Source organism: Hypanus sabinus, chromosome 9, assembly GCF_030144855.1.
Source record: "Hypanus sabinus isolate sHypSab1 chromosome 9, sHypSab1.hap1, whole genome shotgun sequence".
Classification (NCBI taxonomy): domain Eukaryota; kingdom Metazoa; phylum Chordata; class Chondrichthyes; order Myliobatiformes; family Dasyatidae; genus Hypanus; species Hypanus sabinus.
In genome coordinates, this window is record NC_082714.1 from 92,209,840 (window position 1) to 92,236,835 (window position 26,996).

A 26,996-nucleotide genomic window follows, 5' to 3' on the forward strand; every position below is an offset into this window, starting at 1 on the left:
GTTTGAGCAGGCATTCCTGGAGCAGCTGCCCGAGGACATACGCCTGCTGCTGTCCGACGCGGATTTCAGTGACCCCCGGAAGGTGGCAGCCCGGGCGGACTTGCTGTGGAACGCCAAAAAGGTGAGCGGGGCGTCCATCGCACAGATCTCCCAGCCACGCTCCCGGCAGCAAACCAGTCCAGGCCCGGCCGCAGAGCCCGCCAACCCCCGGCCCAATGAACACTGGTGCTTCTACCACCAGCGGTGGGGCGCGGAATCCTACCGTTGTCGCCCGCCCTGCAAGTTCCCGGGAAACGCCAGGGCCAGCCACCGCTGATGGCTACGGCGGCTGGTCATCGGGATAGCCTCCTGTATGTGTGGGACAGAAGGTCGGGACGCCGGTTTTTGGTCGATACTGGGGCTGAGATCAGCGTTTTACCTCCGACGAGTTACGACACCCGCAGCAGGGCACCGGGTCCCCCCCTGAGGGCCGTGAATGGCAGCACAGTAAGGACCTATGGCACCCGTCAGGTGCAGCTACAGTTCGGCCCCAGCCAGTTCACGTGGGACTTCACACTGGCCGCCGTAGCCCAACCGCTTCTGGGTGCGGATTTTTTGCGGGCTCATAGCCTACTGGTCGACCTGCCCAGGAAGAGACTGGTACACGCCGAGACCTTTCAGACGTTCTCCCTGGGTGCAGCCCAGTTGCCAGCCCCTCACCACGGCTCCATCACGCTGTCCGACAACGACTTCACCAGGGTCCTGGCGGATTTCCCTTCGGTTCTGGAACCGCAGTTCACAGCGGCCATGCCCAGGCACGGCGTAAAGCACCACATCCCGACCCAGGGACCACCCCTCCACGCCCCCGCTCGGCGGCTTCCCCCGGACAAGCTCCGACTGGTGAAGGAGGAATTCCAGAGGATGGAGGAATTGGGGATCATCCGGCGGTCCGACAGCCCATGGGCCTCCCCCCTGCACATGGTGCCCAAAGCGACGGGAGGCTGGAGACCGTGTGGCGACTACCGCAGGCTGAACGAGGCTACCACACCGGACCGCTACCCTGTGCCGCACGTTCAGGACTTTGCAGCAAACCTGCACGGCGCACGGATCTTCTCCAAGGTAGACCTCGTCCGAGGGTACCATCAAATCCCGATGCATCCTGACGACGTCCCCAAAACGGCTCTCATCACCCCGTTTGGCCTTTTCGAGTTCCTCCGCATGCCATTCGGCCTGAAGAATGCCGCACAGACGTTCCAGCAGTTAATGGACGTGGTGGGACGGGACCTGGACTTCATCTATTTGGATGACATCCTCATAGCCAGCAGCAGTCGTCAGGAGCATCTGTCCCACCTCTGTCAACTCTGCGCCCGACTGAGTGAGTACGGTCTTACAATCAACCCCGCCAAATGCCAGTTAGGACTCGATACCATTGACTTCCTGGGCCACAGGATTACTAAAGACGGGGCAACCCCTCTGCCCGCTAAGGTAGATGCGGTCCGCCACTTTCCCCGACCCACCACGATCAAAGGCCTTCAGGAATTCGTAGGTATGGTCAATTTCTACCACCGCTTCCTCCCTTCCGCTGCCCGGATCATGCGCCCCCTGTTCGCCCTGATGTCGGGTCCAAGCAAGGACATTACCTGGGACGAGGAGTCCGCCACCGCTTTCGTTCAAACGAAGGAAGCTTTGGCGAACGCCGCGATGCTAGTACATCCCAGAATGGACGCCCCTACCGCCCTCACAGTGGACGCATCTAACACGGCAGTCGGTGGGGTGCTGGAGCAACTCATCGCAGGTCGCTGGCAACCCCTGGTGTTTTTCAGCAAACACCTGTGGCCACCCGAGCTTAAGTACAGTGCTTTCGACTGGGAACTGTTGGCGCTCTACCTGGCAATCCGGCATTTCAGGTACTTCCTAGAAGGTCGGCCCTTCACCGCGTTCACGGACCACAACCCGCTTACCTTTGCGTTTACGAAAGCGTCCGACCCCTGGTCGTCCCACCAGCAACGCCACCTGTCCTACATCTCTGAATACATGACGGATGTCCGGCACGTCTCGGGTAAGGACAATGTCGTGGCGGATGCGCTCTCTCACCCTACCGTTCATGCCCTTTCCCAAGGGGTAGACTTTGAGGCACTGGCAGAGACGCATCAGGCGGATGAGGAGATTCCGAGTTACAGAACCGCAGTCTCCGGTTTGCAGCTCCAGGACCTCCCCGTGGGCCCGGGTGAGAGGACCCTACTCTGTGACGTCGCCACCGGCCAGCCCCGTCCCGTCGTCCCGACAGCCTGGCGGCGCTGTGTTTTCGACTCCATTCATAACTTGGCGCATCCCTCCATCCGGACAACTGTCCGGATGGTTTCCAGCAGGTTCGTTTGACACGGACTCCGCAAACAGGTCAGTGAATGGGCCAGAACGTGCATGCACTGCCAGACGGCCAAGGTGCAGCGGCACACCAAAGCCCCACCGCAGCAGTTCCATCCCGCCCACCGGCATTTCGACCACATTCATGTGGATATCGTGGGCCCCCTACCAGTGTCGCGCGGAGCGCGTTACCTCCTGACTATCATGGACCGGTTCACAAGATGGCCAGAGGCGGTCCCGCTCACCGACACCACCTCCGAATCTTGCGCCCGAGCCCTGGTCGCCACCTGGATATCTCGCTTTGGTGTACCGGCCCACATTACCTCCGACAGAGGCGCCCAGTTCACCTCCAGCCTGTGGTCAGCTAAGGCCAGCCTTTTGGGGACTCAGCTGCACCACACCACTGCCTACCACCCACAGTCGAACGGGCTAGTGGAGCGTTTCCACCGTCACCTGAAGTCGGCCCTCATGGCCCGCCTGCGAGGAGCCAACTGGGTGGACGAGCTTCCCTGGGTCCTACTCGGCATCCGCACAGCGCCCAAGGACGACCTGCATGCCTCGTCGGCTGAGTTGGTATACGGCGCGCCCCTGGTCGTCCCCGGGGAGTTCCTACCAGCCCCACGGGGGCAAGAGGAAGATCCCGCAGCAGTCCTGGGCAGACTACGCGAGAAGCTCGGTAACCTGGCCCCCATACCCACTTCACAGCACGGGCGGCACCCGACCTGCGTACCCAAAGACCTACAAAACTGTAAGTTTGTGTTTGTACGAAGGGGCGGGCATCGGCCATCGCTGCAGCGGCCATACGAGGGGCCGATTATGGTGCTCCGGAACAACGGGTCCACATTCGTGCTGGACGTTGGGGGGAAAAGAGGAGGTTTTCACGGTGGACCGCCTCAAACCGGCCCATGTGGACCTGGCGCAACCGGACGAGTTTCCGGCACCTCGGCGCAGAGGCCGACCTCCCAAGCAGGTTCTGGCCCAGACTGTGGACATTGGGGGGTGTATCGCCGGTTCTGGGGGGGGGGGGTTATGTGGCGACCCATTTCCTGGCACATCCGAACCAGCTCACAATTAGATAGCCTACGGGGGTTTGCGAGCACAGAGCTTTGGAGCCTCTGCGCCACGGGGGGGCAGGTCGAGAGAGGCTTAAAAGTGAGGCTGAGGATTTCGAATAAAGTTTTTCCTTCGACTGCAGTTACCGACTCCGTGTCGTAATTTTAGCGCTGCGTGTAGCACACCGCTACAATACAGAGAAAGAGAATTTTAAAAAAAGCACCTAAATTGAAGACAAGTAAACTTAGTATCCTCCCCAAGCCCCACAACACAAAAAAAAAACTCCAGACCAACCACAACACAATATAGAGAATATAAATCAGGACAATCAAACTCCCAGACTGTGAATACACTTAGCAACAGAGGATAGTAATGCCTACTACCAGAAAAAAAAAGGAGCTGAAAGCAAGGGACTGAAAAGAAAAAAAACCCTAGTCAAGAGGAAGGTTATGAAAGTACTCGATAAAAGGTCCCCAGACCTTATGGAACTTTAGGTCCAAATTAAGAACTGAATAATGATTTTCTTCGAGGTCCAAGCAGGCCATAATGTCATTAAACCATTGAGCATGAGTGGGCGGGGCAACATCTCTCCATCTAAGGAGGATCAAGCGTCTAGCCAGGAGAGAGGCAAAGGATAATATTCGGCATTTGGTCGGACTCAGACGTAAATCTGTCTCGCCCCAGAAACCGAACAAAGCAATTAAGGTTCTAGGTGTTGATTCAGAATATACGATAACGTAGTGAAGACATCTTTCCAAAATTTCTCCAAGCTAGGACAGAACCAGTACATATGAATGAGAGAGGCCACGCCCCTCTTGCATTTATCACAGAGCGGACTACTGTCAGGGTAGAATCGAGATAGTTTAGATTTAGACATATGGGCTCTATGAACAATCTTAAACTGTAAAAGGCAATGGCGAGCACAAAGAGAGGTTGAGTTAACTGATTTGAGAATCGACTCCTAGCTCTCATCAGATAAGGAGATATTTAGATCCTGCTCCCATGCCATTTTAATTTTATCCACAGGGGCCCGTCGTAAGGCTACTAATTTATCTTGAATAATTGATATTAAACCTTTACCTAGTGGATTAATGGAAAGAAATAAGTCCATAGCATTTTTCGCAGGCATTTCAGGAAAGTTAGGAATTAAAGGAGCAATAAAGTGTCTAATTTGGAGATATCTGAAAAAATGAGCATTGGGCAGATTGAACTTAACAGAGAGCTGCTGAAAAGAAGCGAAGCGATTATCAATGAAAAGATCTTCAAAATGTCTAATGCCCTTCCTATACCAAACCTGTAATGCTGAATCGTACGTAGTAGGTAAAAAAAGGTGATTATGTACGACAGGGCTGGAAACGGAAAAACCATGGAAACCATAGCATTTCCTAAACTGAGCCCATATACGCAAAGTGTGTCTCACAAGAGGATTAGCTATTAATCTGGACAAACTACTGGGGAGTGCAGAGCCAAGAAGTGCAGAGATAGATAATTCTTTAATGGAGCTCAACTCCATTGCCACCCAGTTAGGGCACTCAGGTTGTCTATGGAAGAAAGACCAAAAGGTAGCACAACGTATATTAGCTGCCCAATAATATAAACAAAAGTTAGGTAAAGCCATGCCACCCTCTTTTTTAGATTTTTGGAGATGGATTTTATTAATTCTAGAGCACTTATTCTAACATTCAGCTGGTTGAAAGAAGTTCTAAATTCAGTTCTAAAATCCATTAAAGTATCTTGTCGATGTTGTTCCAGAACAGCGAGAATGTCAGCCGGCAAAGCCGTAGAAGTTTCCTTTTTCCCGGTTTTAGTACTTTTGGTAGCCGTTATAAGATAGATGTGTTCGCAGGCAGGTAAAAGAGAACTAATAAAGTACCTCACTAAGGTTTAAGAAGGGAGGCATATAGTGCAAAGGTAAGAAGAATAATGGAGCAAACGTTCGGAGCAATTAAACGATCGCCATCTTACCGGAAGTCTTGTTTTATTTATTTAACGATACAACATGGAACAGGCTCTTCCGGTCCAAAGAGCCACATTGTCCAACAACCCTGGCCTAATCACAGGACAATTTACAATGACCGATTCACCTACTGACCCATACGCACTTGGACCGTGGGAGAACTGCTGTCCGTGCCGTCACGAGGTGAATGTACTAACTCCTTACAGACAGCGCAGGAATTGAACTCTGTACTCTCGCACCCCAAGCTGTAAAAGCTTTGCGCTAACCGCTACGCTACCATGCCGCCCTCCCAGGAAACAGTCTGCGTCATGATTTTCATAATGCGAAACTGCACCTTCTGGGCAAGAAGCAAGAAATATGTTTTGAACAAAGTCAGTTTTGCAGTGTGTCTGGTGCCCCTGGCGCAGCCTCCACTACATCAGAGAGACCCTACACAGATCGGAGGATTCACTTCATCAAGCACCTTCGCTCTGTCTGTCACAAAAGGCAGGATATGTCTGAAGTCTGTTCAAGGCTGGTTTACTATTGGCATGTGCACAATAAAAAAACTTTGTTGTGCGTGCTGGCCGTACAGATAAGCTCTTTGCAAGGGCGAACTGAGAGAGTGCTAGGAAAAGCAACAACAGAAACAGAATAAAGCGTGGCAGTACCAGAAATGTAGCGCAGGCAGGCAGTAAGGTGAAAGGTCATGAGAAGAAAGATGATGAGGTCAAGGGATGATTCAGGAGTCTGGTAACAGTGAGTGCAAAGCTGTCCTTGAGCCTGGTGGTAGAATCCATCACAACCAACTGAAACTGAATTAACATAGGAACCTTGACATTAACATAAGCTTTAAATTTGATACTTATTCTATCATCTTTACTCCAGTGGCCCTCTACTTGATCCATCCCAGAATTTGCCTTTTGATACATACACTCAGACCCCAACCTCAACAAGTTCTTCAAATACCTCCTCCTATTCTTAATGACAATATTAATTCTTATTACAGCAAACAACCTCTTTCAACTATTCATCAGCTGAGAAGGCATAGGTCCATCCCTCCTTATAGGCATTCCTTCTGCCCAACGCAGTTAGAATCATGTTTAATATCACCGGCAGATGTCATGAAACTTGTTGTTTTGTGGCAGCAGGACATTGCAATACATAAGTAATGGCCTGGTTAAGATTTCTGCTGTGATGCTGTGAGAGCTTCACGGTTTTCTGTGAAAGCAGTGCGACCTGCTAGTAAGAACGTTTTGGCTTCAGCTGAAGATGAGGAGCCATATTGTCCAACTTAAGAATGTGCATCAGCCAATCAGGATTGAGGGATGTGCCAGAGAGCTGTGGGGAAGAGTTTTCTGAAGGATGGTAGTCTCGTTTCGGGTCTTTTGGACGAAGGAATTGGCTGCAGAATGCCGTTGGAAGAAGTGCTTTGTGCTGATGAATGGCTCCTGAGAGAGAGACATTTCATTTGAGATCGTCTTCAGGGGAAGCTTGGAGTGCGGTGGGTGCCTTCATGTAGACCAGTGTGTGAGAAAAGAGACACCCCCTCACCGTCTCCAGAACAAGCTCCAACGTTTATTTGCATCTTGGACTGATTTAACTCCATTTAACATTCATTTTCCTTTTCTTTTTCTGTAACTGTTAAAGTTGAAAAATTTGTTAAATATGCTTTCTTTATAATTTTATGTTGGTGCACGATCTGTCATTTCTGGCCTGTGTATGGGCAGGATTTACACAGCATTCGCTCAGATTGAAATTCCCTTAATCAGACCATCACGATGTTCCTGATTGGTTAAATCCCTAATGATACCGACCCGAGACGTATTGCTTATGAGAAATGGCCTTCTCACCGTTGAGTCCCGTGGCTGTTAGCAGAGTTAGCTAACAAGCCACGTCTGTATATGAGCCCTGGTGAGAGAGTTACACACAATAATATGTATATGCAATAAAATGTGCCACTAGCAATCCACTGATTTAACACTAATCTAATCACGCGACAGCTTACAATGAGCAATTAACCTACTAACCGGTACGTCTTTGGACTGTGGAAGGAAACTGGAGCACCCAGAGGAAAGCCACACATTCCACAGGGAGGATGCACAGGTTCCTTACAGAGGATGCTGGCATTGAACTCTGAGCCCCCGAGCTGTAATAGTGTTGCACTAACCGGTGCCCCCTCTTTGATTCTCCTCTGCCTTGTCAAACAGGTGGCTTTGTGTTACTGGATGGCGAGACGTTTGAAGTGAAGGGGAACTGGGAACGCGAGGGTGACGCGGCTCCTTTCGGGTATGACTTCTGGTACCAGCCGCGGCACAATGTCATGATCAGCTCAGAATGGGGCACACCCAAAGCCCTTGCCTACGGATTTAAATTGGAAGATGTTGAAGCTGGTGAGTGCGTGATAACGTAAAACCCTGCTCTAAACGTTCCTCCTTCTGGACTCAGAGATATGGAAATCTGAATCCATGCCAACAATCAAACAACCAATTCTACACAAACACGACACCTTGTCTCCATTCCACACACTGTCACCCACATATACACACACAAACTTACACAGACACACTTACAGAAACACACTCCTGCACACTTATATAGACACACTCACAAACACACAGATTCCTCTCTTTCTCACACATACATACACATGCACTCTCTCAGACACACTCTCACAACCACACACTCGCACACTCACACACACATAAATACACACAGACAAACACACACACTCACTCACACCCACTCTCTCCCAAACACACATATTCACACTCTCTCACACTCACACTCACACACACACACACACTATCACACTCACACACACACACACACACACACACACACACACACTCACACCCCCGCCCTCTATTTTATTAATTATTTGTGACACAGTGTGTAACAGGCCCCACTGGTCCACTGAGCTGCAATGCCAGCAACACGTCGATTCAATCCTAGATAACTCATCAGTTAATAACTTATCAGGGGTGATTGATACTTTCTAAAGTAAGGAGGCAAGGGGACATTGCTTTGTGGATCCAGAACTAGCTTGCCCCCAGAAGGCAAAGAGTGGTTGTAGACAGGTCATATTCTGTTTGGAGGTCAGTGACAAGTGGAGTGCCTCACGGACAGTTCTGGGACCCTTACTCTTCTTGATTTTTATAAATGACCTGGATAAGGAAGTGGGGGGATGGGTTTGTAAGTTTGCTGATGACACAAAGGTTGGAGGTGTTGTGCATAGTGTGGAGGGCTGTCAGAGGTTACAGCGGGACATTGATAGGATGCAAAACTGGGCTGAGAAGTGGCAGACGGAGTTCAACCCAGGTAAGTGTGAGGTGGTTCATTTTGGTAGGTCAAATATGATGGCAGGATGTAGTATTAATGGTAAGACTCTTGGCAGTGTGGAGGATCAGAGGGATCTTGGGGTCCGAGTCCACAGGACACTCAAAGCAGCTGCGCAGGTTGACTCTGTGGTTAAGAAAACGTACGGTGTATTGGCCTTCATCAATCAGAATTGAATTTAGGAGCTGAGAGGTAATGTTGCGGCTATATAGGACCCTGGTCAGACCCCACTTGGAGTACTGTGCTCAGTTCTGGTCGCCTCACTACAAGAAGGATGTGGAAGCCATAGAAAGGGTGCAGAGGAAATTTACAAGGATGTTGCCTGGATTGGGGAGCATGCCTTATGAGAATAGATTGAGTGAACTCGGCCTTTTCTCCTTGGAACAACGGAGGATGAGAGGTGACCTGATAAAGGTGTATAAGATGATGAGAGGCATTGATTGTGTGAATTGTTACGTATTCAGGCAACAGTAAATATATGAGTTTGGCAAGGGTTTCTTATAACAAACAACACGTTTATTAAACACAGAAACCCCCCCTCCCCCAAAAAGTAACCAAACACTAACGTAACCGGAAACAAACTGCGGTGCAGCAGCCCAAACAGTTCTTAAAGCGATTTTGCAAAAACAGTTCTTTAAAGTGGTATTGCCAAAAGTTCGATATGCTCACAGTCCATTTAAAAGGAGAGACTTTATAAGATGATTTAAATTCTCTTTCACGTCGCTTGGCTTCGATCTCCGACGTCGAACTTCTCATGAAGAATTTACGAAACGGAACGGCTTAAAGGCACTGACCTTTCCTTCCTCACAACCTTCAATCCTTTCTGGTTGCCCAGGGATTAACACGAAGATAGTCAATGAAATCCTTCCATATAAGGATCAAACAAAAAGGTCAAAACCCGTTTCACCATAGAAAGCGATTCTCCTCGATCTTTAACACCCAAACTTTGATCTTCACTCTCCACTGTCTCGAACTAGCAGAATCGTAAAAAACCTGCTGGCAATGACCTTTTAAACTTTAGGCATTAGATAAAAACTTCATCCTTCAACTAAACTGCGTCATCACTTAAAACACGCAGTGGCATGAAGTCAACTTTGCAAATCCAGCCACGAACTGCCCCTCCTCACAAGGTGGGGTCTTCCTTTTATACCCTGTAAAAAAAAAACCTGTCACATGATCTCTACTGGCGGGAAAATGACGTCATTCTACCATCACAAGACCATTACCTCAAGTCCAGTATAACTTTAACCCCAGTCATGTGACAAGGGCACCACTGTCATATGTCACGAGTACGTAACAGAATAGTCAGAGGCTTTTTCCCTAGGTCTGAAATGGTTGCCACAAAAGGACACAGGTTTAAGGTGCTGGAGAGTAGGTTCAGAGGAGATGTCAGCAGTAAGTATTTTACTCAGAGAGTGGTGAGTGCATGGAATGGGCTGCCAGCAATGGTGATGGAGGCTGATATGATAGGGTATTTTAAGAGACTTTTGGATGGGTACATGGAGCTTAGAAAAATAGAGGGCTGTGGGTAAGCCTAGTAATTTCTAAGGTAGGGACGTGTTTGGCACAACTCTGTGGGCCGAAGGACCAGTATTGTGCTGCAGGTTTTCTATGTTTCTATGTTTTGTGGCCTAAGGTAGAAGATGAGTTAACTTCAAACTTTCTGCATAATCACTCAAAGAGTTGAACTGCATGTACACGTAACGAGAGCTGTATAACTCATCTCCTTCTACCTTAGGCCACAAACTTATCAATCACCCTGCCATGGACATTTTCTGGAGGTCCAAGATCCGTATGCTCCACGATTGCTGGACTAAGTGTGTAAATGTAGGAGGGGACTATGTTGAAAAATAAATGTGCAAGGTTTTCTAAACTTCACTCCTTCTACCTTAGGCCACAAACTTATCAATCAGTCCTCGTATTCACCCTGCATCCGTGAGATCAGAATACAGGGCTGCACAGGGTTACAAACGACCTGATTTCCAAACTCGTGACCCTACAGAAACACTTCTGAACTAGAGGGGATACCTTCACTCTCCCCATCACTGAACTGTTCCAAAAGCACCTTGTTAATGAGAGAGGCCAGACTGGTTAAAGGACACTTTGAACCTTGAAGTGGATGGGCTACAGGAGCAGAAGACCATGAACATACCCTGAGTGGCCCGTTATTAGGCACAGGAGGCACCCGATGAAGTAGTCACTGAGTGTACGTGGTTTGAAAGTACTAAAGGTACTACTGTAGTAAAGGTTTTCATGGCAAGGTGGGATTTGCTTCTTGTAGGACACTACGGGCACAGCCTTCACGTTTGGGACTGGAATAAACACACGCGCATACAGACCATCGATCTCGGCAAGGACGGGTCCATTCCCCTGGAAATCCGCTTCCTCCACGAGCCCAGCGCCACAGAGGGGATGGTCGGCTGTGCTTTGAGCAGTTGTGTCTTCCGCTTTTACAAGACAGAGGTAGGCCCACGCATTAGCACGACGTCTCGGTATTATTATGGGTTCAGTGTTATCAGAACAGTGAAGTACAGTTGTGCATGGCACACCATGCCATAGATCAGTACACCGAGGTAGTAAAAGGCAAAGCAGAACGCAGAATAAAATAACGTGCAAGGGGCACCGCTCTGCCACTACAGGAAAGATGGTAAGACCATGGAAGAAAGGGAAGGGGGAGGAGACCAGAGGGAGGTGACGTGCAGGTGAGGAGATAAGGTAAGAGAGGCAAATGGATATGGAGAATGCTTTTTCTCACTGCTGCCATCAGGTAAAAGCACAAGAGCCTCAGGACTCAGTTACCACCTCTCAACCATCAGGCTCTTGAACCAAAGGAGATAACTACACCCACTTGCCCATCCATTGAGATACTCCCACAACCAATTATTCCACTTTAAGGATCCTTTACCTCATCATTTCATGCTCTAGTTATTTATTGCTATATATTTATATTTGCATTTGCACAGTCTGTTGTCCTCTCACTCCGGTTATCTTTCATTGATCCTGTTACTATTCTATAGATTTGCTGAGTGTTCCCACAAGAAAATGCGAGGTGATGTATATGTGCCTGACAATAAAATTTACTTTGAACTTTATTTAAACCTGAGGAGAATCTTCTTCAGACAGAGGCAGGTGAGAGTGTAGAATCAGCTGCCAGTGAAAGTGGTGGATGTGGCCATGACTGCAACATTTAAGAGAGTTTTGGATAGGTACACGGATGGTTGGGGTATGACCTGGTATGAGTTGATGGGAGTAGGCAGAACGTGGGCTGATGCGCCTCTGGGTCTGCGCGTCCACTGGGAAAGTCAAAGGTCCAATATCTAGGAGTCAGTGAGCCTGCTGGAGGCCGGATGTGGCCTGTCCTGGGGTTGGGGGACTGTCTGCTCGTGTGGGTGGATGGCAGTGAGAGATGTATGTCTCGATGTCCACGTGATGAAGAAATGAATCTGAATCTCGATCTTATCTTAAATTTGTGGCATCTTGCAGATTCTCATTTTGATTTTTCACTCTGATTCCCCTCCCATTCCCACAGAAAGGAGGCTGGGATGCCAAGAAAGTCATCACTGTTCCTGCGAAGAAAGTCGAAGGCTGGATGCTGCCAGAAATGCCAGGCAAGTGGAAAAACCTCACATCGGCAGTCTTACACCATGACAGTTGTAGATAGAATTCACACGGAGTCTGGGGCTCATCTTCACAACAAACCTATTCTTCATCACAAGCCGACATCAACAGGGGGGTTACTAATCCTAGAATTAATAGAATCATGGAGAAGCGTGTGGCAACATGAGTCTTGCGAGACCATGGATCTGCGTCCTCTCCAGGTTGCAGGCCTGGGCAAGGTTGTATGCAATTGCCCATGCAGTGTCTCCCCTCTCCGCAACACCGATGTTGTCCAAGCGGAGGGCAAGGGCTGATACAGCTTGGCCCCACTATCGTTGCAGGTGTTGCCAGAACGAGGTTGAAGGCAACGTCGGACTGCCTTAGGGACTCCAGCTCTGGATTTGTCCTCAGGTTTACTCTCACAGCCTTTCCCATGAGTGAGTATGGCTGCAAGGCAGTAGAGGTTTGAAATCAGAGTTTTCCCTGTCTTAGATGGACTGCCTTCCCAGGCTGACAAGCTCCATCTACCCGAAGCACTGGTTTTAAGGCCCCAGGACCCGCCTTTGTTCCTTCTCCTGTCAGTAGAACCAGTTCCACTGGGCTTAGAGGGTTTTTTTTATTAAACAAAATATACTTTATTCAAAAATAAAATTATATACAATAACCATTCAATGACTTTCAATTCTTTTCAGTTGGTACCATTACTATCTTTACATTTTCAAAGTTCTTTTTTTTAAAAGCAAAATATACTTTATTCAAAAATAAAAATAGGTATAATAAACCATTCAATGACTCTCAGTCCTTTACAAATGTTTCCATTACAGTCTTTACATTCCCACACTTTTGCCACCCAGGTGGCACTCTGTTATTCCATACTTACATACAGTGGTTTCGGGGTATTCACCCGGCCACCCACCCCTCAACTCCCACGGGTGAAGGACCCTAGACTGTGGTCCTTCCCCACCGGACCCTTGCGGTGGCTGCACCGAGTTTGAGTGCGTCCCTCAGCACGTACTCCTGCAGCCGAGAATGTGCCAGTCGGCAGCATTCCCCCACGGACATCTCCGTGTGCTGGCAGACCATCAAGTTTCGGGCCAACGCAGGAAGGCCAGGAGTTTTTGCTCTCTCTTACTTTTTTATCATTACATTTATTCTTTGTAATTTTCTAAAAATTTGATTAATTAAAAAAAAGGCCAGGAGTTGGACTTGGTTGGCAAAAGCAGTGGCTATTTGAGGCGCATGCCGTGAGGAGCACTTTTAGGTAGTGGGAGCCTGTCCCCACTACCACTCCTCGGCTTGACAGAAACAGGCCCTTTGGCCCATCTAGTCCATGCCGAAGCCTGAAATGCTTCCTGACCCAAAGTTTTCATTTGAGATGTTAAAGGCAGAGTTTTGTGGCATTTTTCTCTGGACTGAGCAGTGACCAATCAGCAAGCGGCATTGCGTAAAAAGAGCTATCTTTCAGTCAGGTCTGAATTCAAGATGTAAAAAGCAGAGCTTCAAGCCAGTTTTCTCTGACAATTGAAGTCAGTGGTGTGTAAAAAGAACTACCTTTTAATCAGTACGGCATTGAGATTTTAAAGGCAGAGTTTTGGGGCATTTTCTCTGAGTTGAGGAGGGACCAATCAGCAGGAAGGATTCATTAGAAAGGGTCAGTGCAAACAGAGCAGCCAGTCATTTGGAATATGCCAGAGTTTAACGTGGCTTTGGCTCAACAGGCTTGGGTGATGTAAAAGTACCTTGCAACTTTCTCTTTCCTCCTCTTCCCCCCCTCTTCTTTTTTGTTCATCCTTATCTGTTAGGGCATAGATAGTGTCATGAGAATGGCTCCCGGGATGTGTCCTGCACTGTGCGTGGGATGAGGGAAGTCTGCAAGACCTCCATTCTCCCAGAAAAACACGTCTGCACCAGGTGCACTGTGCTGCAGCTCCTGAGAGAACGTATTAAGGAACTGGAGCTGCAGCTCGATGACCTTGGACATACAGGAGAATGAGGAGGCGATAGACAGGAGCTACAGGGAGGTAGACTGCAGGAGACAGGTAAGTGGGTGACTGTCTGGAGAAGGGGAAATGCACAGCCAGTGCAGTGTACAGCTGTGATCCTTCTCCTCAATAATAAATATACAACTTCAGATGCTGTTGAGGATCTACAGAGAAAAGCCACAGTGACCGGGTCTCTGACACTGAGTCTGGTGCTGTGGCTCAGAAGAGCAGAGAGGTGAAGAGGACTGCAGAGTTGATGAGAGATTCCTTTGTCAGAGGAAGAGAGGGTGCAATGGAGACCCTCGGATGGAATGTTGCCTCCCTGGTACGAGGATCAGGGATGTCTCGGGTCGGGTCCATGGCAATGGGAGCAGCCAGAAGTCTTGGTGCATATTGGCATCAATGGCATAGGTAGACAAGGTGAGGAAGTCCTGAAGAGAGATTTCAGGTAACTAGGTAGAAAGTTGGGAAACAAGACCTCCAGGGCAGTAAACTCTGGATTGCTTCCTGTGCCACATGTCAGCGAGGGTAAGAATAGGATGGTTTGGCAGTTGAATGTGTGGCTGAGCAACTGGTGCAGGGGGCAGGGATTCAGCATTATGGATCATTAGGATTTCTTCTGGGGAAGCTATGACCTGTACAAAAGGGACAGATTATACCTAACCCCAAGGGGGTCCAGTATCCTTGTGGACAGGTGGCCAGAGTTGATCGGGAGGGTTTGAACTAATTTGGCGGGGGATGGAAACAAGAGTGAGAGTGCTGAAGATGAGGTAGTTGGTTTACAAACAGAGGCAATGTATAGTAAGACTGGTAGCAAGGAGAGGCTGTGATAGGACAAAACTGCAGTCAACAGGATGAGTTGCAATGCAAAAGGCAGACAAAGTCAAAAAGGGTGAGTACAGGACTGAAGATGTTATATTTGAATGCGTGCAGTATATGGAATAAGATAGATGAACTTATAGCGCAGTTACAGATTGGCAAGTATGATGTTGGCTGAAAGAGGATTATAGCCGGCAGCTTAATGTCCAAGGATACACATTGTATTGAAAGGATAGGTAGGAAGGCAGAGGGGGTGGCTTGGCTCTGTTGGCAAAAGAATCTAATCAATTCATTAGAAAGAGGTGACAGGGTCGGAAGGTGTTGAATCATTGTGGATAAAGCTAAGGAACTGCAAGGGTAAAAAGCCCCTGATGGGAGTTGTTTACAGACCACCAAACAGTAGTAAGAATGTAGTCTACAAATTACAACAGGAAACAGGAAATGCATGCCAAAACGGCAATGGGAGAAGGTTCTTGGGAAACTGAAAGGTCTGAAGATAGATAAGTCACCTGGACCGGATGGTGTACACCCCAGGGTTCTGAAAGAGGTGGCAGAAGAGATTGTGGAGTCATTAGTAATGATCTTTCAAGTTTTTGGAATGGTTCTGGAAGACTGCTCCATTCTTCAAGAAGGGAGAGAGGGAGAAGAAAGGAAACTATAGGCCAGTTCACCTGGCCTCAGAGGCTGGGAAGATGTTAGGGTTGATTGTTGAGGATGAGGTTTTGGGGTACTTGGAGGCAGATGATAAAATAGGCCATAGTCAGCATGGTTCCCTCAAGGGAAAATCTTGCCTGACAAGTTTATGAAGAAATAACAAGCAGGATAGACAAAGGAGAATCAGTTGATGTTGTGTGCTTGGATTTTCAGAAAGCCTTTGACAAGGTGCTACACGTGAGGCTGCTAATAAGCTACGAGCTCATGGTATTACAGGAAAGGTTCTAGCATTGATAAAGCAGTGGCTGATAGGCAGGAGGTAAAGAGAGAGAATAAAAGGAACCTTCTCTGATTGGCTGCAGGTGACTAGTGGTGTTCCACAGGGGTCTGTGTTGGGACTGATTCTTTTTATGTTAAAAGTCAATGATTTGGATGACAAATTGATGGCTTTGTTTCAAATTTTGCAGATGGTACAAAGATAGATGGAGGGGCAGGTAATTTTGAGGGAAGTAGAGGATCTACTGAAGGACTTAGATTAGGAGAATGGGCAATGAAACGGTAGATGGAATATAGTGTTGGGAAGTGTATGATTGTGCCCTTTGGTAGAAGAAATGAAAAGGTTGACTATTTTCTAAATGGAGAGAAAATACAAAAATCTGCAGCACAAAGGAACTGGTGAATCCTTGTGCAAGATTCCCAAGAGGTTAATTTGCTTGTTGAGTCTGTGGTGAGAAGGCAAATGCAAAGTTTGCATTCACTTCAAGAGGACTAGAATATAAAAGCAAGATGTAATGTTGAGACTGTATAAAGCACTGGTGAGGCCTCACTTGGCATATTGTGAGCAGTTTTGGTCCCCTTATCTTAGAAAGGATGTGATGAAAATGGAGCAGGTGTAAAGGAGGTTTATGAAAATTATTCCAGGATTAAATGGCTTGTTATATGAAGAGCATTTGATGGCTCTGGGCCTGTATTCGCTAGAATTCAGAAGAATGAGGGGTGACCTCATTGAAACCTACCGAATGGTGAAAGGCCTTGGTAGGGTGGATGTGGAAAGGATGTTTCCTATGGTGGGACAGTCTAGGATCAGGGGAGACAATGTTAGAGTGGAGATTATTTGCCACAGGCAGCTGTGAAGGCCAAGTCTTTATATATACTTAAGGCAAAGAAGGCAAGAGATTGGGGCTGAGAGGGAAAATGGAGCAGCCATGATGAAATGGCAGAGCAGACTTGATGGGCCAAATGGCCTAATTCTACTCTTATATCTCATGGTCTTATTCCTACGCAATACGGTATTATTTGTGGCAGTGTGGTGGGCATCCATTCTGCCCTCCAGTATTTGCTCGGTGGGAGTCAAGCTGGATTGCATTCATTTGTAGACACCTGTGAGCTTGTCCTTGCCAACAATACCCACAGAATCAGGAACTTGGGCTATACATTTTTTTGTGTGTCTACATGTTTACTGCTATCTTAGATGTGCTGCATATGACCGTTTTGCACCTTGGCCCCAGAGGAACATTGTTTCGTTTGGCTGTATTCATAGATATTCATGTATGGTTGAATGACAATGGAACGTGAACATACCTACTCCCCCACCCCCCCCCCACCACCACAATCTCTACCCTGCATGTAGTGCGTACATAGACAGGAGGGTGGGGTCAGTTTCAGGACCCATGTTCTGCTTTAACCTGTCAATGTACAATGACAAGCTTCCGTCTTGGAACTTTATGAAGCCGCTGCTAGGCTAGTAACCAGGCATGGGTTTACTCTAGTTTGACAGTTACATAATATTGAATATTTATATGATATGATTGAGGAATGATTGCAAGTTTTCAGAGCAATGCACACAAAACACTGGAGGAACTCGGCAGGTCAGGCAGCACCCATGGAAATGAACAAAGAGTCAACATTTCGGGCTGAAACCCTTCTTCAGGACTGGGAAGGAAGGAGGGAAGAGGCCACAGTAAGGAAGGGGGGACGAGGCCACAGTAAGGAAGGGGGGAAGAGGCCACAGTAAGGAAGGGAGGAAGAGGCCACAGTAAGGAAGGGGGGAAGAGGCCACAGTAAGGAAGGGGGGACGAGGCCACAGTAAGGAAGGGGGGACGAGGCCACAGTAAGGAAGGGGGGAAGAGGCCACAGTAAGGAAGGGGGGACGAGGCCACAGTAAGGAAGGGGGGAAGAGGCCACAGTAAGGAAGGGGGGAAGAGGCCACAGTAAGGAAGGGGGGAAGAGGCCACAGTAAGGAAGGGGGGAAGAGGCCACAGTAAGGAAGGGGGGACGAGGCCACAGTAAGGAAGGGGGGACGAGGCCACAGTAAGGAAGGGGGGATGAGGCCACAGTAAGGAAGGGGGGAAGAGGCCACAGTAAGGAAGGGGGACAAGCTGGAAGGTGATAGATGAATCCAGGTGGATGGGGGGTGGGGGTTAAATAAGTCGTTGGGAGGTGTTAAGTGGAAAAGGCAAAGGGTTGGAGAAGAAGGAATCTAATAGGAGAGGAAAGTGGACCATGGGAGAAAGGGAAGAGGGGCACAAGGGGTAGGTGATAGGCAGGTGAGGAGCGGGACAAGTTTTCAGAGCCCAGCTAATTACCAACGGCCAGTTCCTCCAGCATTTTGTGTGTGTTGCTTCAGGTTTTACAATCTGCAGTCTCTGATGTCAGAGATCTGACAATTTCAATAAGGCGCTCTGGATATTGGAGTTTTATTGTAGTTGAAATCAACGTGGTGGCGATCTCTCCTGTTCTGTGTGTGAACAGATCTACCGGAAAATTAGTGTGCTTGTTACCCTGATAGCCAGGAAGCTCTGTCACGTGAACTTGCCTTTGCTTTAGGTCTCATCACCGATATCCTCCTCTCCCTTGACGACCGCTTCCTGTACTTCAGTAACTGGCTGCATGGTGACATCCGTCAATATGACATCACGGACACCAGAAACCCCAAGCTGGTTGGGCAGGTGAGAGGGCATGGACAGATTCTGCTTTGGTTGGAGATCCAAATCATGGGAATGTCGTTCAGGGAAGTTTATCATGGTGCGTGGTGAGGAAGAGGGGATGAGAGGGAAGGCTATCCTTGACCTGATGTCAATGAGTTGATGAATAAGGCACAGTTGGGAAAACTGAGGCCTACTTGAAGGCCAGACCAGGCCAGTCCAACCCAAACGTGCCTTGGGAGAAAGGTCCAACTCAAACAAGCTAGATCCCAATGTTCATAACCAAGTTTGTTTATTAAACGGTGGAGCTCTGAAGCCTTACACCCAGGTACAAGTTGATAAAATTGGCAGATGGAGTTTAATCCTGATAAGTAGGAGGTAATGCATTTTCGAAGTACATAATGAGGCTGGGACATTTCTCCATGAATGAAAGGAAACAGAGTGATCTTGGTGTGAATGTTTAAGAGATCCTTGACGGTGATTGGAGCCCTAAGGAGCACTGTCTCTTTGTTAGGACACTGAATGCAGGAGAAAAGAGATTATTTTATTTATTTAGAGAAACAGCCCTTCAGCCCAACGAGCCTGTGCTGCCCAATTCCACCCATGTGATCAATTAACCCGTATGTCTTTGGATTGCGGGAGGAAACCAGAGCACCCAGAGGAAACCCATGTGATCAAAGGGAGAATGTTCAAACTCTCTACAGACAGTGGTGGGATTTGAACCTGGGGCTGTAACAGCATTACACTAACCTCTATGCTACCATGTCACCCTGATAATGTGACTAAGGAGGCAGAGGGGATTATGTTCTGTTCTTCATTCAGGCACTGAATACAAAATGTTGGTCAGATCCCAGCTGGAGTTCTCCAGTTCCTGCACTATACGAAGGACATGAGAGAGCAGAGGAGATTTGTCAAGGTGTTGCCTTGAATGGAGCAGCTCTGTTTCAGAAACTGGAGAGACGGGGTCATTTGATGTTGTTAGTAGTTCAGCGCAAGATTTAAAAATTCAAAGAACTAAAGTACATTTATTATCAAAGTATGTCTGTGGAATATACCCTGAGATTCACCCACGAAAGAAAGAAACACTATGGTACCCACCAAGAAAGCATCAACACCCAATGTGGAAAATAAAAAGAACAAATTGCACAAATGGCAAATGAACAACAGACAGAATATCAGGAGTCCAGTCGTTCAGTTGTGGGCTGAATGGCCTGTTCTTTCTGTCCTATAAATAACTGTTCTTTATGTTGTACTCATAAAGAAACACGAACTAAGGAAAAGTGCGGACCTGTGGAGCAATCTGGGGAAAAGGCTTAGAGTGAGTTACTGCTGGACTTTGAGTCAGTGTAGGTCAACAACACATAGGATGGTGAATGGGCCGGGGTTTGGGAAGTGCGGACGAAACTGAGTGAGTTCAAATTTGAGATTGGAAGATCAGAAGTTGCCCATGTGTCGAAATCAAAGTTGAGTGTCTTGTTAGATGCACAAGTCCAGGTGTGCACAGCTGCAATGAGAAACCTGCATGATGGAAAAGCAGCGGAACAATGGTGCTGTGGTTAGTGAGACACTATCATAACACCAGCCACCCGGGTTCGATTCTGTCGCTGTCCGTAGTTTGTACATTCTCCCCTTGACCCCAAGTGCTCTGGTTTCCTCCCACATCCCAAAAACATACAGGATAGTAGGTTAATTGGTCACATAGGTTTAATCGAGAGGTGCCGCTTATAGGGCCAGGAGGGACTGTTCCTCTGAATAAAATAAAAGCAACATTCACAAGAACATCAAACATAAATTATACACAATTTTACAAGAAAGGGAAAACACAATCGTTGCTAAACTGTAGTGACTAGGGTCGTGCCGGTTGGTTCAAGAACCGAATGGTGGAAGGGAGGTCACTGCTCTTGAACCTGGTGGTGTGGGACTTCCTCATTCTACAGCTCCAGCCCAACGGTAGCTGTGAGAAGATGATGTGGCCTGGATGGTGGAGTTCTTGGATGACAGATGTTGCCTTTTTGAGGCAACATTTCTTGGTGGTGGGGAGATTTCAAAGATGGAGAAGGATGGAAGTAAGGAATTCTCGATGCAGGAAGGTACAAATCTTACATTGCGCACCTTTCCCTTTAGCACTTCAGGAAGCATAAACCTAACTTATCTGTGGTAATAACACTTTATATGTTAGTTACATGTACTGTGTTGTTCAGCTTGGTCCCGGGGAACATTGTTTCTTTTGGCGATATACATGTGTACAGTTGAATGACAATAAACTGAACTTGAAACAAAACTGTGGAGACCAACTGTAACTTCCTTTCAGGTGTTTATCGGAGGATGCATCTTGAAGGACGGACCAGTAAAGGTTCTGGAAGACAAGGAATTGAACACTCAGCCTGAGCCACGAATCGTTAAGGTAAGGTCAATTCATTGACACTGCTCTTATCCTCCTCCATCCTCTGAGGTTCCAGGCTGAGGTCAGCTCTGATGAGTCCTGCTCAAAGTTCAAAGTAAGTTTATCATCAGTACGTTCACGTTCGCGTATACTATGTCGAGGTTCATTTGCTTGCGGGCATTTACAGGGAAAAAGTAAAGAATACAACAGAGTATATGGAAAACAATCCATAAACAAAGACTGACAAACAACTAGTGTGCAAAGGACTAAGTGTGCAAATTAAAATAATACTGAGAATGAGTTGTAAGGAGTCCTTGAAAGTGAGTCTGCAGGTTGTGGAATTGTGGTGAGTGAATTTATCGGCTGGTTCAGGAAGTTGATTGTTGCAGGGTCCTGTTGAAGTGTCTCACGCTGAACCATTGACTGTTTATTCCCCTCCATAGATGCTGCCCGACCCGCTGAGTTCCTCCAGCATTTTGGGTGTTCTGCTCTGGTTTCCCAGCCTCTGCAGTCGTTCCTATGTCTCCCAGGACTCGGCTTAAAGAATCTCTTTCTGGACATTCTTCAATGCCGATATTTTCTTTCAAGTCAAGTTCAAGTTTATTAACATGGGCATACGTACCCAGGGGATATGTAAATACCATGAAAATTAGCTCTTTGCAGCAGCAGCCTAGTACATTATAAACTTAAATCATATAAACATAAATTAACATGAATTATACAAAATGTACATGGCCAAATAACACAAATACCTATAATGACATTAGTGCAAGTTGAGGGAAATCTGGTCTAAAATGGAATTAGGGTCGGTATTGTAGCCTAGTGGTTAGTAAGTGTTAGAGATTAGGGTTTAATTCTCAACGCTCTCTGGAAGGAGCTTATACTTTCTCCCAACGACCATGTGGGTTTTGCCCAGGTGCTATCTGCTTTTTGCTCAGTGACCACTTAGCGTAGAGTTTAGCATAACGCATTACAGTGCCACGAAGACTCAAAAATGATACAGGTTCAATTCCCACCATTGTCAGTTAGGAGTTTGTACGTTCACCCCATGACCGTGTGGGTTTTCTCCAGGTGCCCAGGTTTCCTCCCACATTCCAAAGACGTAAGTGTTAGGGTGAGAATGCTATGTTGGTGCCAGAGGCAAGGTGACACTTGCAGGCAGAGGGGAAGAAGCATCCACCCTTACCTCCCCCACCTGACTGTTACACCCCCCCACACTTCATCTGGATCCACCAATCATCTCCCATTCCCTCACCCCCCCCCCCCCCGGTCTGCCTCTGGCCCTCCCTCACCTCGATCCACCTGTCTCCTGCGAGCTCTTGCTCCACCCTTTCTTTCAGCTCTTCATACCGGCTCTGTCTCTTTCAGTCCTGATGAAGAGTCAGGATCTGAAATGTCGACAGTCCATTTCCCTCCACAGATGCCGCCTGACCTGCCGAGTTCCTTCAGGAACCCGTTTGTTGCTCCTTAATAACTGGAACACTGGTAAACTGTAATCTACTCTTAACTAATTCTACTGTCTACAGATCCACTTACAGGAACCCTTCACAACTAATATTCTCAGTATTGTTTTCATTTGCACGGTAGTATTCAATTTCGCTTTGATTGTTTGTCAGACTTGGTCTGTATATACATAGATTTTCGTAAATCCTGCTGAATTGTTTCTTGTAAATGCAAATCAAGACCCAGAGTTGTATATGGTGATATATCTGTATGTACTTTGATAATAAATTTACTTTGAACTTTGAACTTACCATTTGCATGCACATTTTCCACACTTCAGATTTACGCAAAGGCTTCAGAACTTTGTTTCAGTTGGTGTAAGAGTCCAAACGCTTCGTTTTCTTAAGAAGCATCTATGGAAGTCCTGAGCAACACATACAAAATGCAGAGGAAACCAGCAGATCAGATAGCATCTATGGAAAGAAATAAACAGTCAACATTTCGGGCCAAAACCCTTCATCTGTGATTTCCCCTCCGTAGATGCTGCCTGACCTGCTGAGTATCTCTGGCATTTTGTGCATACTTGTTTACTGAATTGGCTTTTGGATGTGGGGTGTACACAAATGAAACTCCTTACATATCTCAAATAACATCCTTCTACCACAACAGGGAACAAAGATTCATGGTGGACCTCAAATGATTCAGCTGAGCTTGGACGGGAAACGTCTGTATGTCACCACGTCTCTGTACAGTGGGTGGGACAAACAATTCTACCCCGAACTTGTCAAGTAAGTCATACGCATAATCACACAGCCCTTCTTTTAAATCAAGGTGCCATTCCACCCAAAAAATAATGCCAGATCTTAAAAATCATGTTAAATTTTGTAGGAGAACACAAGAAGTTGAAACAGGAGTGGGCCATTCAGTCCATTGAGCCTGTGCTTCCATTTGTTAATTTCCAATTCACTGCCAGTTCCCTGCACTCCCCACCACCCCCATCTGAATCAGAATCAGGTTATAATATCACTGGCATATGTCATGAAATTTTTTGACTTTGCGGCAGCAGTACATTGAAATAATGGAGAAAAAAAAGAATTACAGTAATTATTGTTACGAACCCCGTAACTGGGTCACTTACCAGCAAAGATAGAGAGGTCCATTGAAGTCTGATGATACTATTTTTAACAGCATTTATTAGTAAAAATACACAAAAATAATATCAATGCAAATATACAGATAATATACGTCGTCATTACTAAATCTAAAAGTGCGGGTATAATAATAATCAATAAGAAATAAGCTCTATCGTTGTCTAGGGGATAATGTATTGTCCGATGGAAATATAAAAGTCACTCAGTTCATGCAGGCTGCAGCCTTTGGGGACCGTTGGGTTTGCAATGGTTGGAGAGAGAGTGAGATTTTTAGAAACTTGCCGGATTTTCTTTTATGATTTCGATCCATCGGAGTCCCGTTGGTGAGGTCCTTCACTTGTGGCCTCTCCTTTAGCTAAGCCATTCTTCCGTGGTGAGGCCGCCAATCCCAGGCAAGGGAAGGACGCACACGAGCCCCCCACCGGCTGTCGCTATTAAACGCTGTCACAGGATTTCTAGCGTTTCTCCTGGTGCGTCTAAAGGGGTTGTTCCCCAGACCCTCTTTTATCCTTACTCACGGGGTCTCAGATGTCAATCAGATTGGGATGATGCAATCCCTCAACCAGCCCACTCTGGTCGTCCCCTGAGGGGCTTCAATGAATAGTACAGTACTCAATACACAATTCCGTCTCCAAGAGACAATGGCCATTATCAGAAGCTTTGTTTCGCTGAGGCCAGGACACATTCCAAACCTTGTGGATTCTCTCTCGTTTCCTGGGTCCCAGACCTGAATTAATAGCAATCTTGCGATTCTCAAAAAGGAGGGAGCGACTTTGTACCCTTTGGCCCCTCAGAGTTGCGGCACATTCGTAACATTATATATACAGTGCCTATTAAAAGTATTCATCACCTCCCCTGGAAGTTTTCATGTTCTATTGTTTTACAATATTGAATCACAGTGGATTTAATTTGGCTTTTTTTGACACCAATTAAAAGAAAAAGACTTTTTCATGTCAAAGTGAAAACAGTTCTCTATTAAGTGATCTAAATTAATTACAAGTGTAAAACACAGAACAATTGATTGCATAAGTATTCCCCCCCTCCAATTTCCCATTTAATAATGACACACCAAATTATCGCTGGTGCAGCTGAATGGTTTCAGAGTTCACATAACTAGTTAAACAGAGTGCAGTCAAGGTGTTTCAATTGATTGCTTCCTGCCTTGTTGAGTTCCTTAGGCATTTTGTGCGTGTTGATGCCAATGAATGGTGTCAGTTCAGTGCAGTGACCTGTTTTTCTTGCAGGGGAGGATCGGTGATGCTGCAGGTTGACGTGGACACAGTAAAGGGCGGCCTTTCGATCAATGAGAACTTCCTGGTGGACTTTGGGAAGGAACCTGATGGGCCGGTTCTTGCCCATGAAGTCCGATATCCTGGAGGGGACTGCAGCTCTGATATCTGGCTGTAGATGAACTTTGGGTGATATTGAAGGTGGGGGGGGGAAAGAAAAGATCCTGGGGTGGGGGCGGTCGAGAACCATTAAGGGTTTTAGAAGCTCCTCTAATACTGTTCTCCTAATAACTAATATTGCCTGATAACTAATCAACTGAACCAGCTGCTTTGATGCAAAGACTAAATTTTCTTATCTTCTAAATGTACGTTCAAAGTAAAACTTATTATCAGAGTGCAGAAGCGTCACCACATACAACCCTGAAATTCTTCTCCCTGAGGGCATACACAGCAAATCTATAGATTAGTAACTGTACACGGGATCAATGCATAACAAACTATGCAGATGTAAAAATAGAAATAAATAATGAGCATGAAATAACAAGATGAACAGTCTCCAAAGTGGGATCATCGGTCGTGGGAACACGAGAAATGGAATGAATATAGTGTTCCCGAGCCTGATGGTTGAGGGGTGGTAACTGATCTTGAACCTGGTGATGCGAGTCCTGAGGCTCCTGTACCTTCTACCTGATGGCAGCAGAGAGAAAAGAGCGTGGCCTAGGTGGTGAGGATCTTTGATGATGGATGTTGTGTCTCTATGGCAACATTTCATGTTGATGTCTCAGTGGTTGGGACAGTTTTACCCATGATGTACCAAGCCCTACGTGGAGCTCTTTTAAAGGGAGTACTTCATGTGTATCACTTCTGTTGTCTTAACACTTTGCTCGTCAACTTTTTGAGGAACTTAATGCAACTTTATACACCCCTCTCCTCTCAACTGTGTGTCAGTGAAATTGATAGCACAGAAGGAGGCTTCATTTTCTCTTTTTTTCTGAGTTGGAGTAGGTGAAAATATGACTGCCATTTTCTACTTGAGCAACGGACACAAAATACTGGAGGAACTCAGCAGGTCAGGCAGTGTCTATAGAAATGAATAAACAGTTGGCCTTTTGGGCTGAGACCCATCTTCAGGACTGCAAAGGGAGAGGAAAGACACCAGAATAAAAAGGTGGGGGGGAGGGGAAGGAGGACAAGATAGTAGATGATGTGTGAAGCTTGGGGGGGGAGGGTAAAGGGCTGGAGAGGAGGGAACCTGACAGGAGAGTCAACCATGGGAGAAGGGGAAGAAGGAGGGGCACCAATGGGAGGTGATGGACAGTTGAGGAGGAGAGGTAAAAGACCAGGAAGGGGAATAGAAGCAGGAAAGGGGAGAGAAAAGAAAAGAAGAAAATTACTGGAAGGAAAAAAATCAAATCAAGCCAAATTTACTTACCATTCAAGCCATGCATAGATTACAGCTGAACGAGACAGCGTTCCTCTGGGGGCCAAGGAGCAGAACTTCCAAAAATAACAAATAACAAATCCAAAGACGCATATTCACGCGAAAAAAAAACACATAAATAGTCCAGGACCCGAGCTGCAATGTTTGGCAGTCAATGGTACAGTTTCCTGGCAGTGTCCAGATGCATTCAATCCAGCCTGTCATTCCACTGCCGGACTGACGCCTAGTCGAATTTGTGCCCCTCTTGATTTTGCAAGGTTGATAGCTAAATATACAAAGGCCGAGCATTTGGAGGACACACCACAAATGAACAGGGCACTGATGATGTTTCAGGCCAGGGCTGTTGTGCTTTGATGTTCACGACATTACGTTGGAGGCTGCCTTGTCAGAGTATGAAGTGTTGCTCCCCCACCCTGAGAGAGGTTTCAGTGTGGCAGAAGAGGAGGCCAGGGTATTTAATTATATGAGGTCCTCTGCCTATTCTTGGCTGGTCTTAATTTCAACCCTATCTCGCACACTTTGTGATGCACCATCAATAACTCTCGGAGACGGGAGGCGAACAATAGGCTTTTATTAGCTGGAAGAGAGAGCACCATCAGCAGCAAGAGACCACCACACAACATCCTGGAGACTGAGGGGGGATCAGTGCCTCCAACTGCCTTTATACAGGGGTCTGTGGAGGAGCCACGGGAGCAGTCAGCA

At 47.0% G+C, this 26,996-nt stretch overlaps 1 protein-coding gene across 4 annotated transcripts in view; it reads left to right on the top strand.

Moving 5' to 3' along the window:
• The window catches only part of selenbp1 (selenium binding protein 1), a 48,290-nt gene extending 22,891 nt beyond the window's left edge, over positions 1 to 25,399 (top strand). For all 4 annotated transcript variants that reach the window (XM_059980212.1, XM_059980213.1, XM_059980215.1 and 1 more), the window contains exons 6-12: positions 7,543 to 7,725; positions 10,953 to 11,134; positions 12,201 to 12,279; positions 18,550 to 18,671; positions 20,959 to 21,051; positions 23,143 to 23,261; positions 24,869 to 25,399. In XM_059980212.1, the coding sequence (XP_059836195.1) occupies positions 7,543 to 7,725; positions 10,953 to 11,134; positions 12,201 to 12,279; positions 18,550 to 18,671; positions 20,959 to 21,051; positions 23,143 to 23,261; positions 24,869 to 25,031 (941 nt within the window). In that variant the 3' untranslated portion in view covers positions 25,032 to 25,399. The remainder of the gene's footprint in view (positions 1 to 7,542; positions 7,726 to 10,952; positions 11,135 to 12,200; positions 12,280 to 18,549; positions 18,672 to 20,958; positions 21,052 to 23,142; positions 23,262 to 24,868) is intronic.
• The last annotated feature ends 1,597 nt before the right edge of the window (positions 25,400 to 26,996 follow it).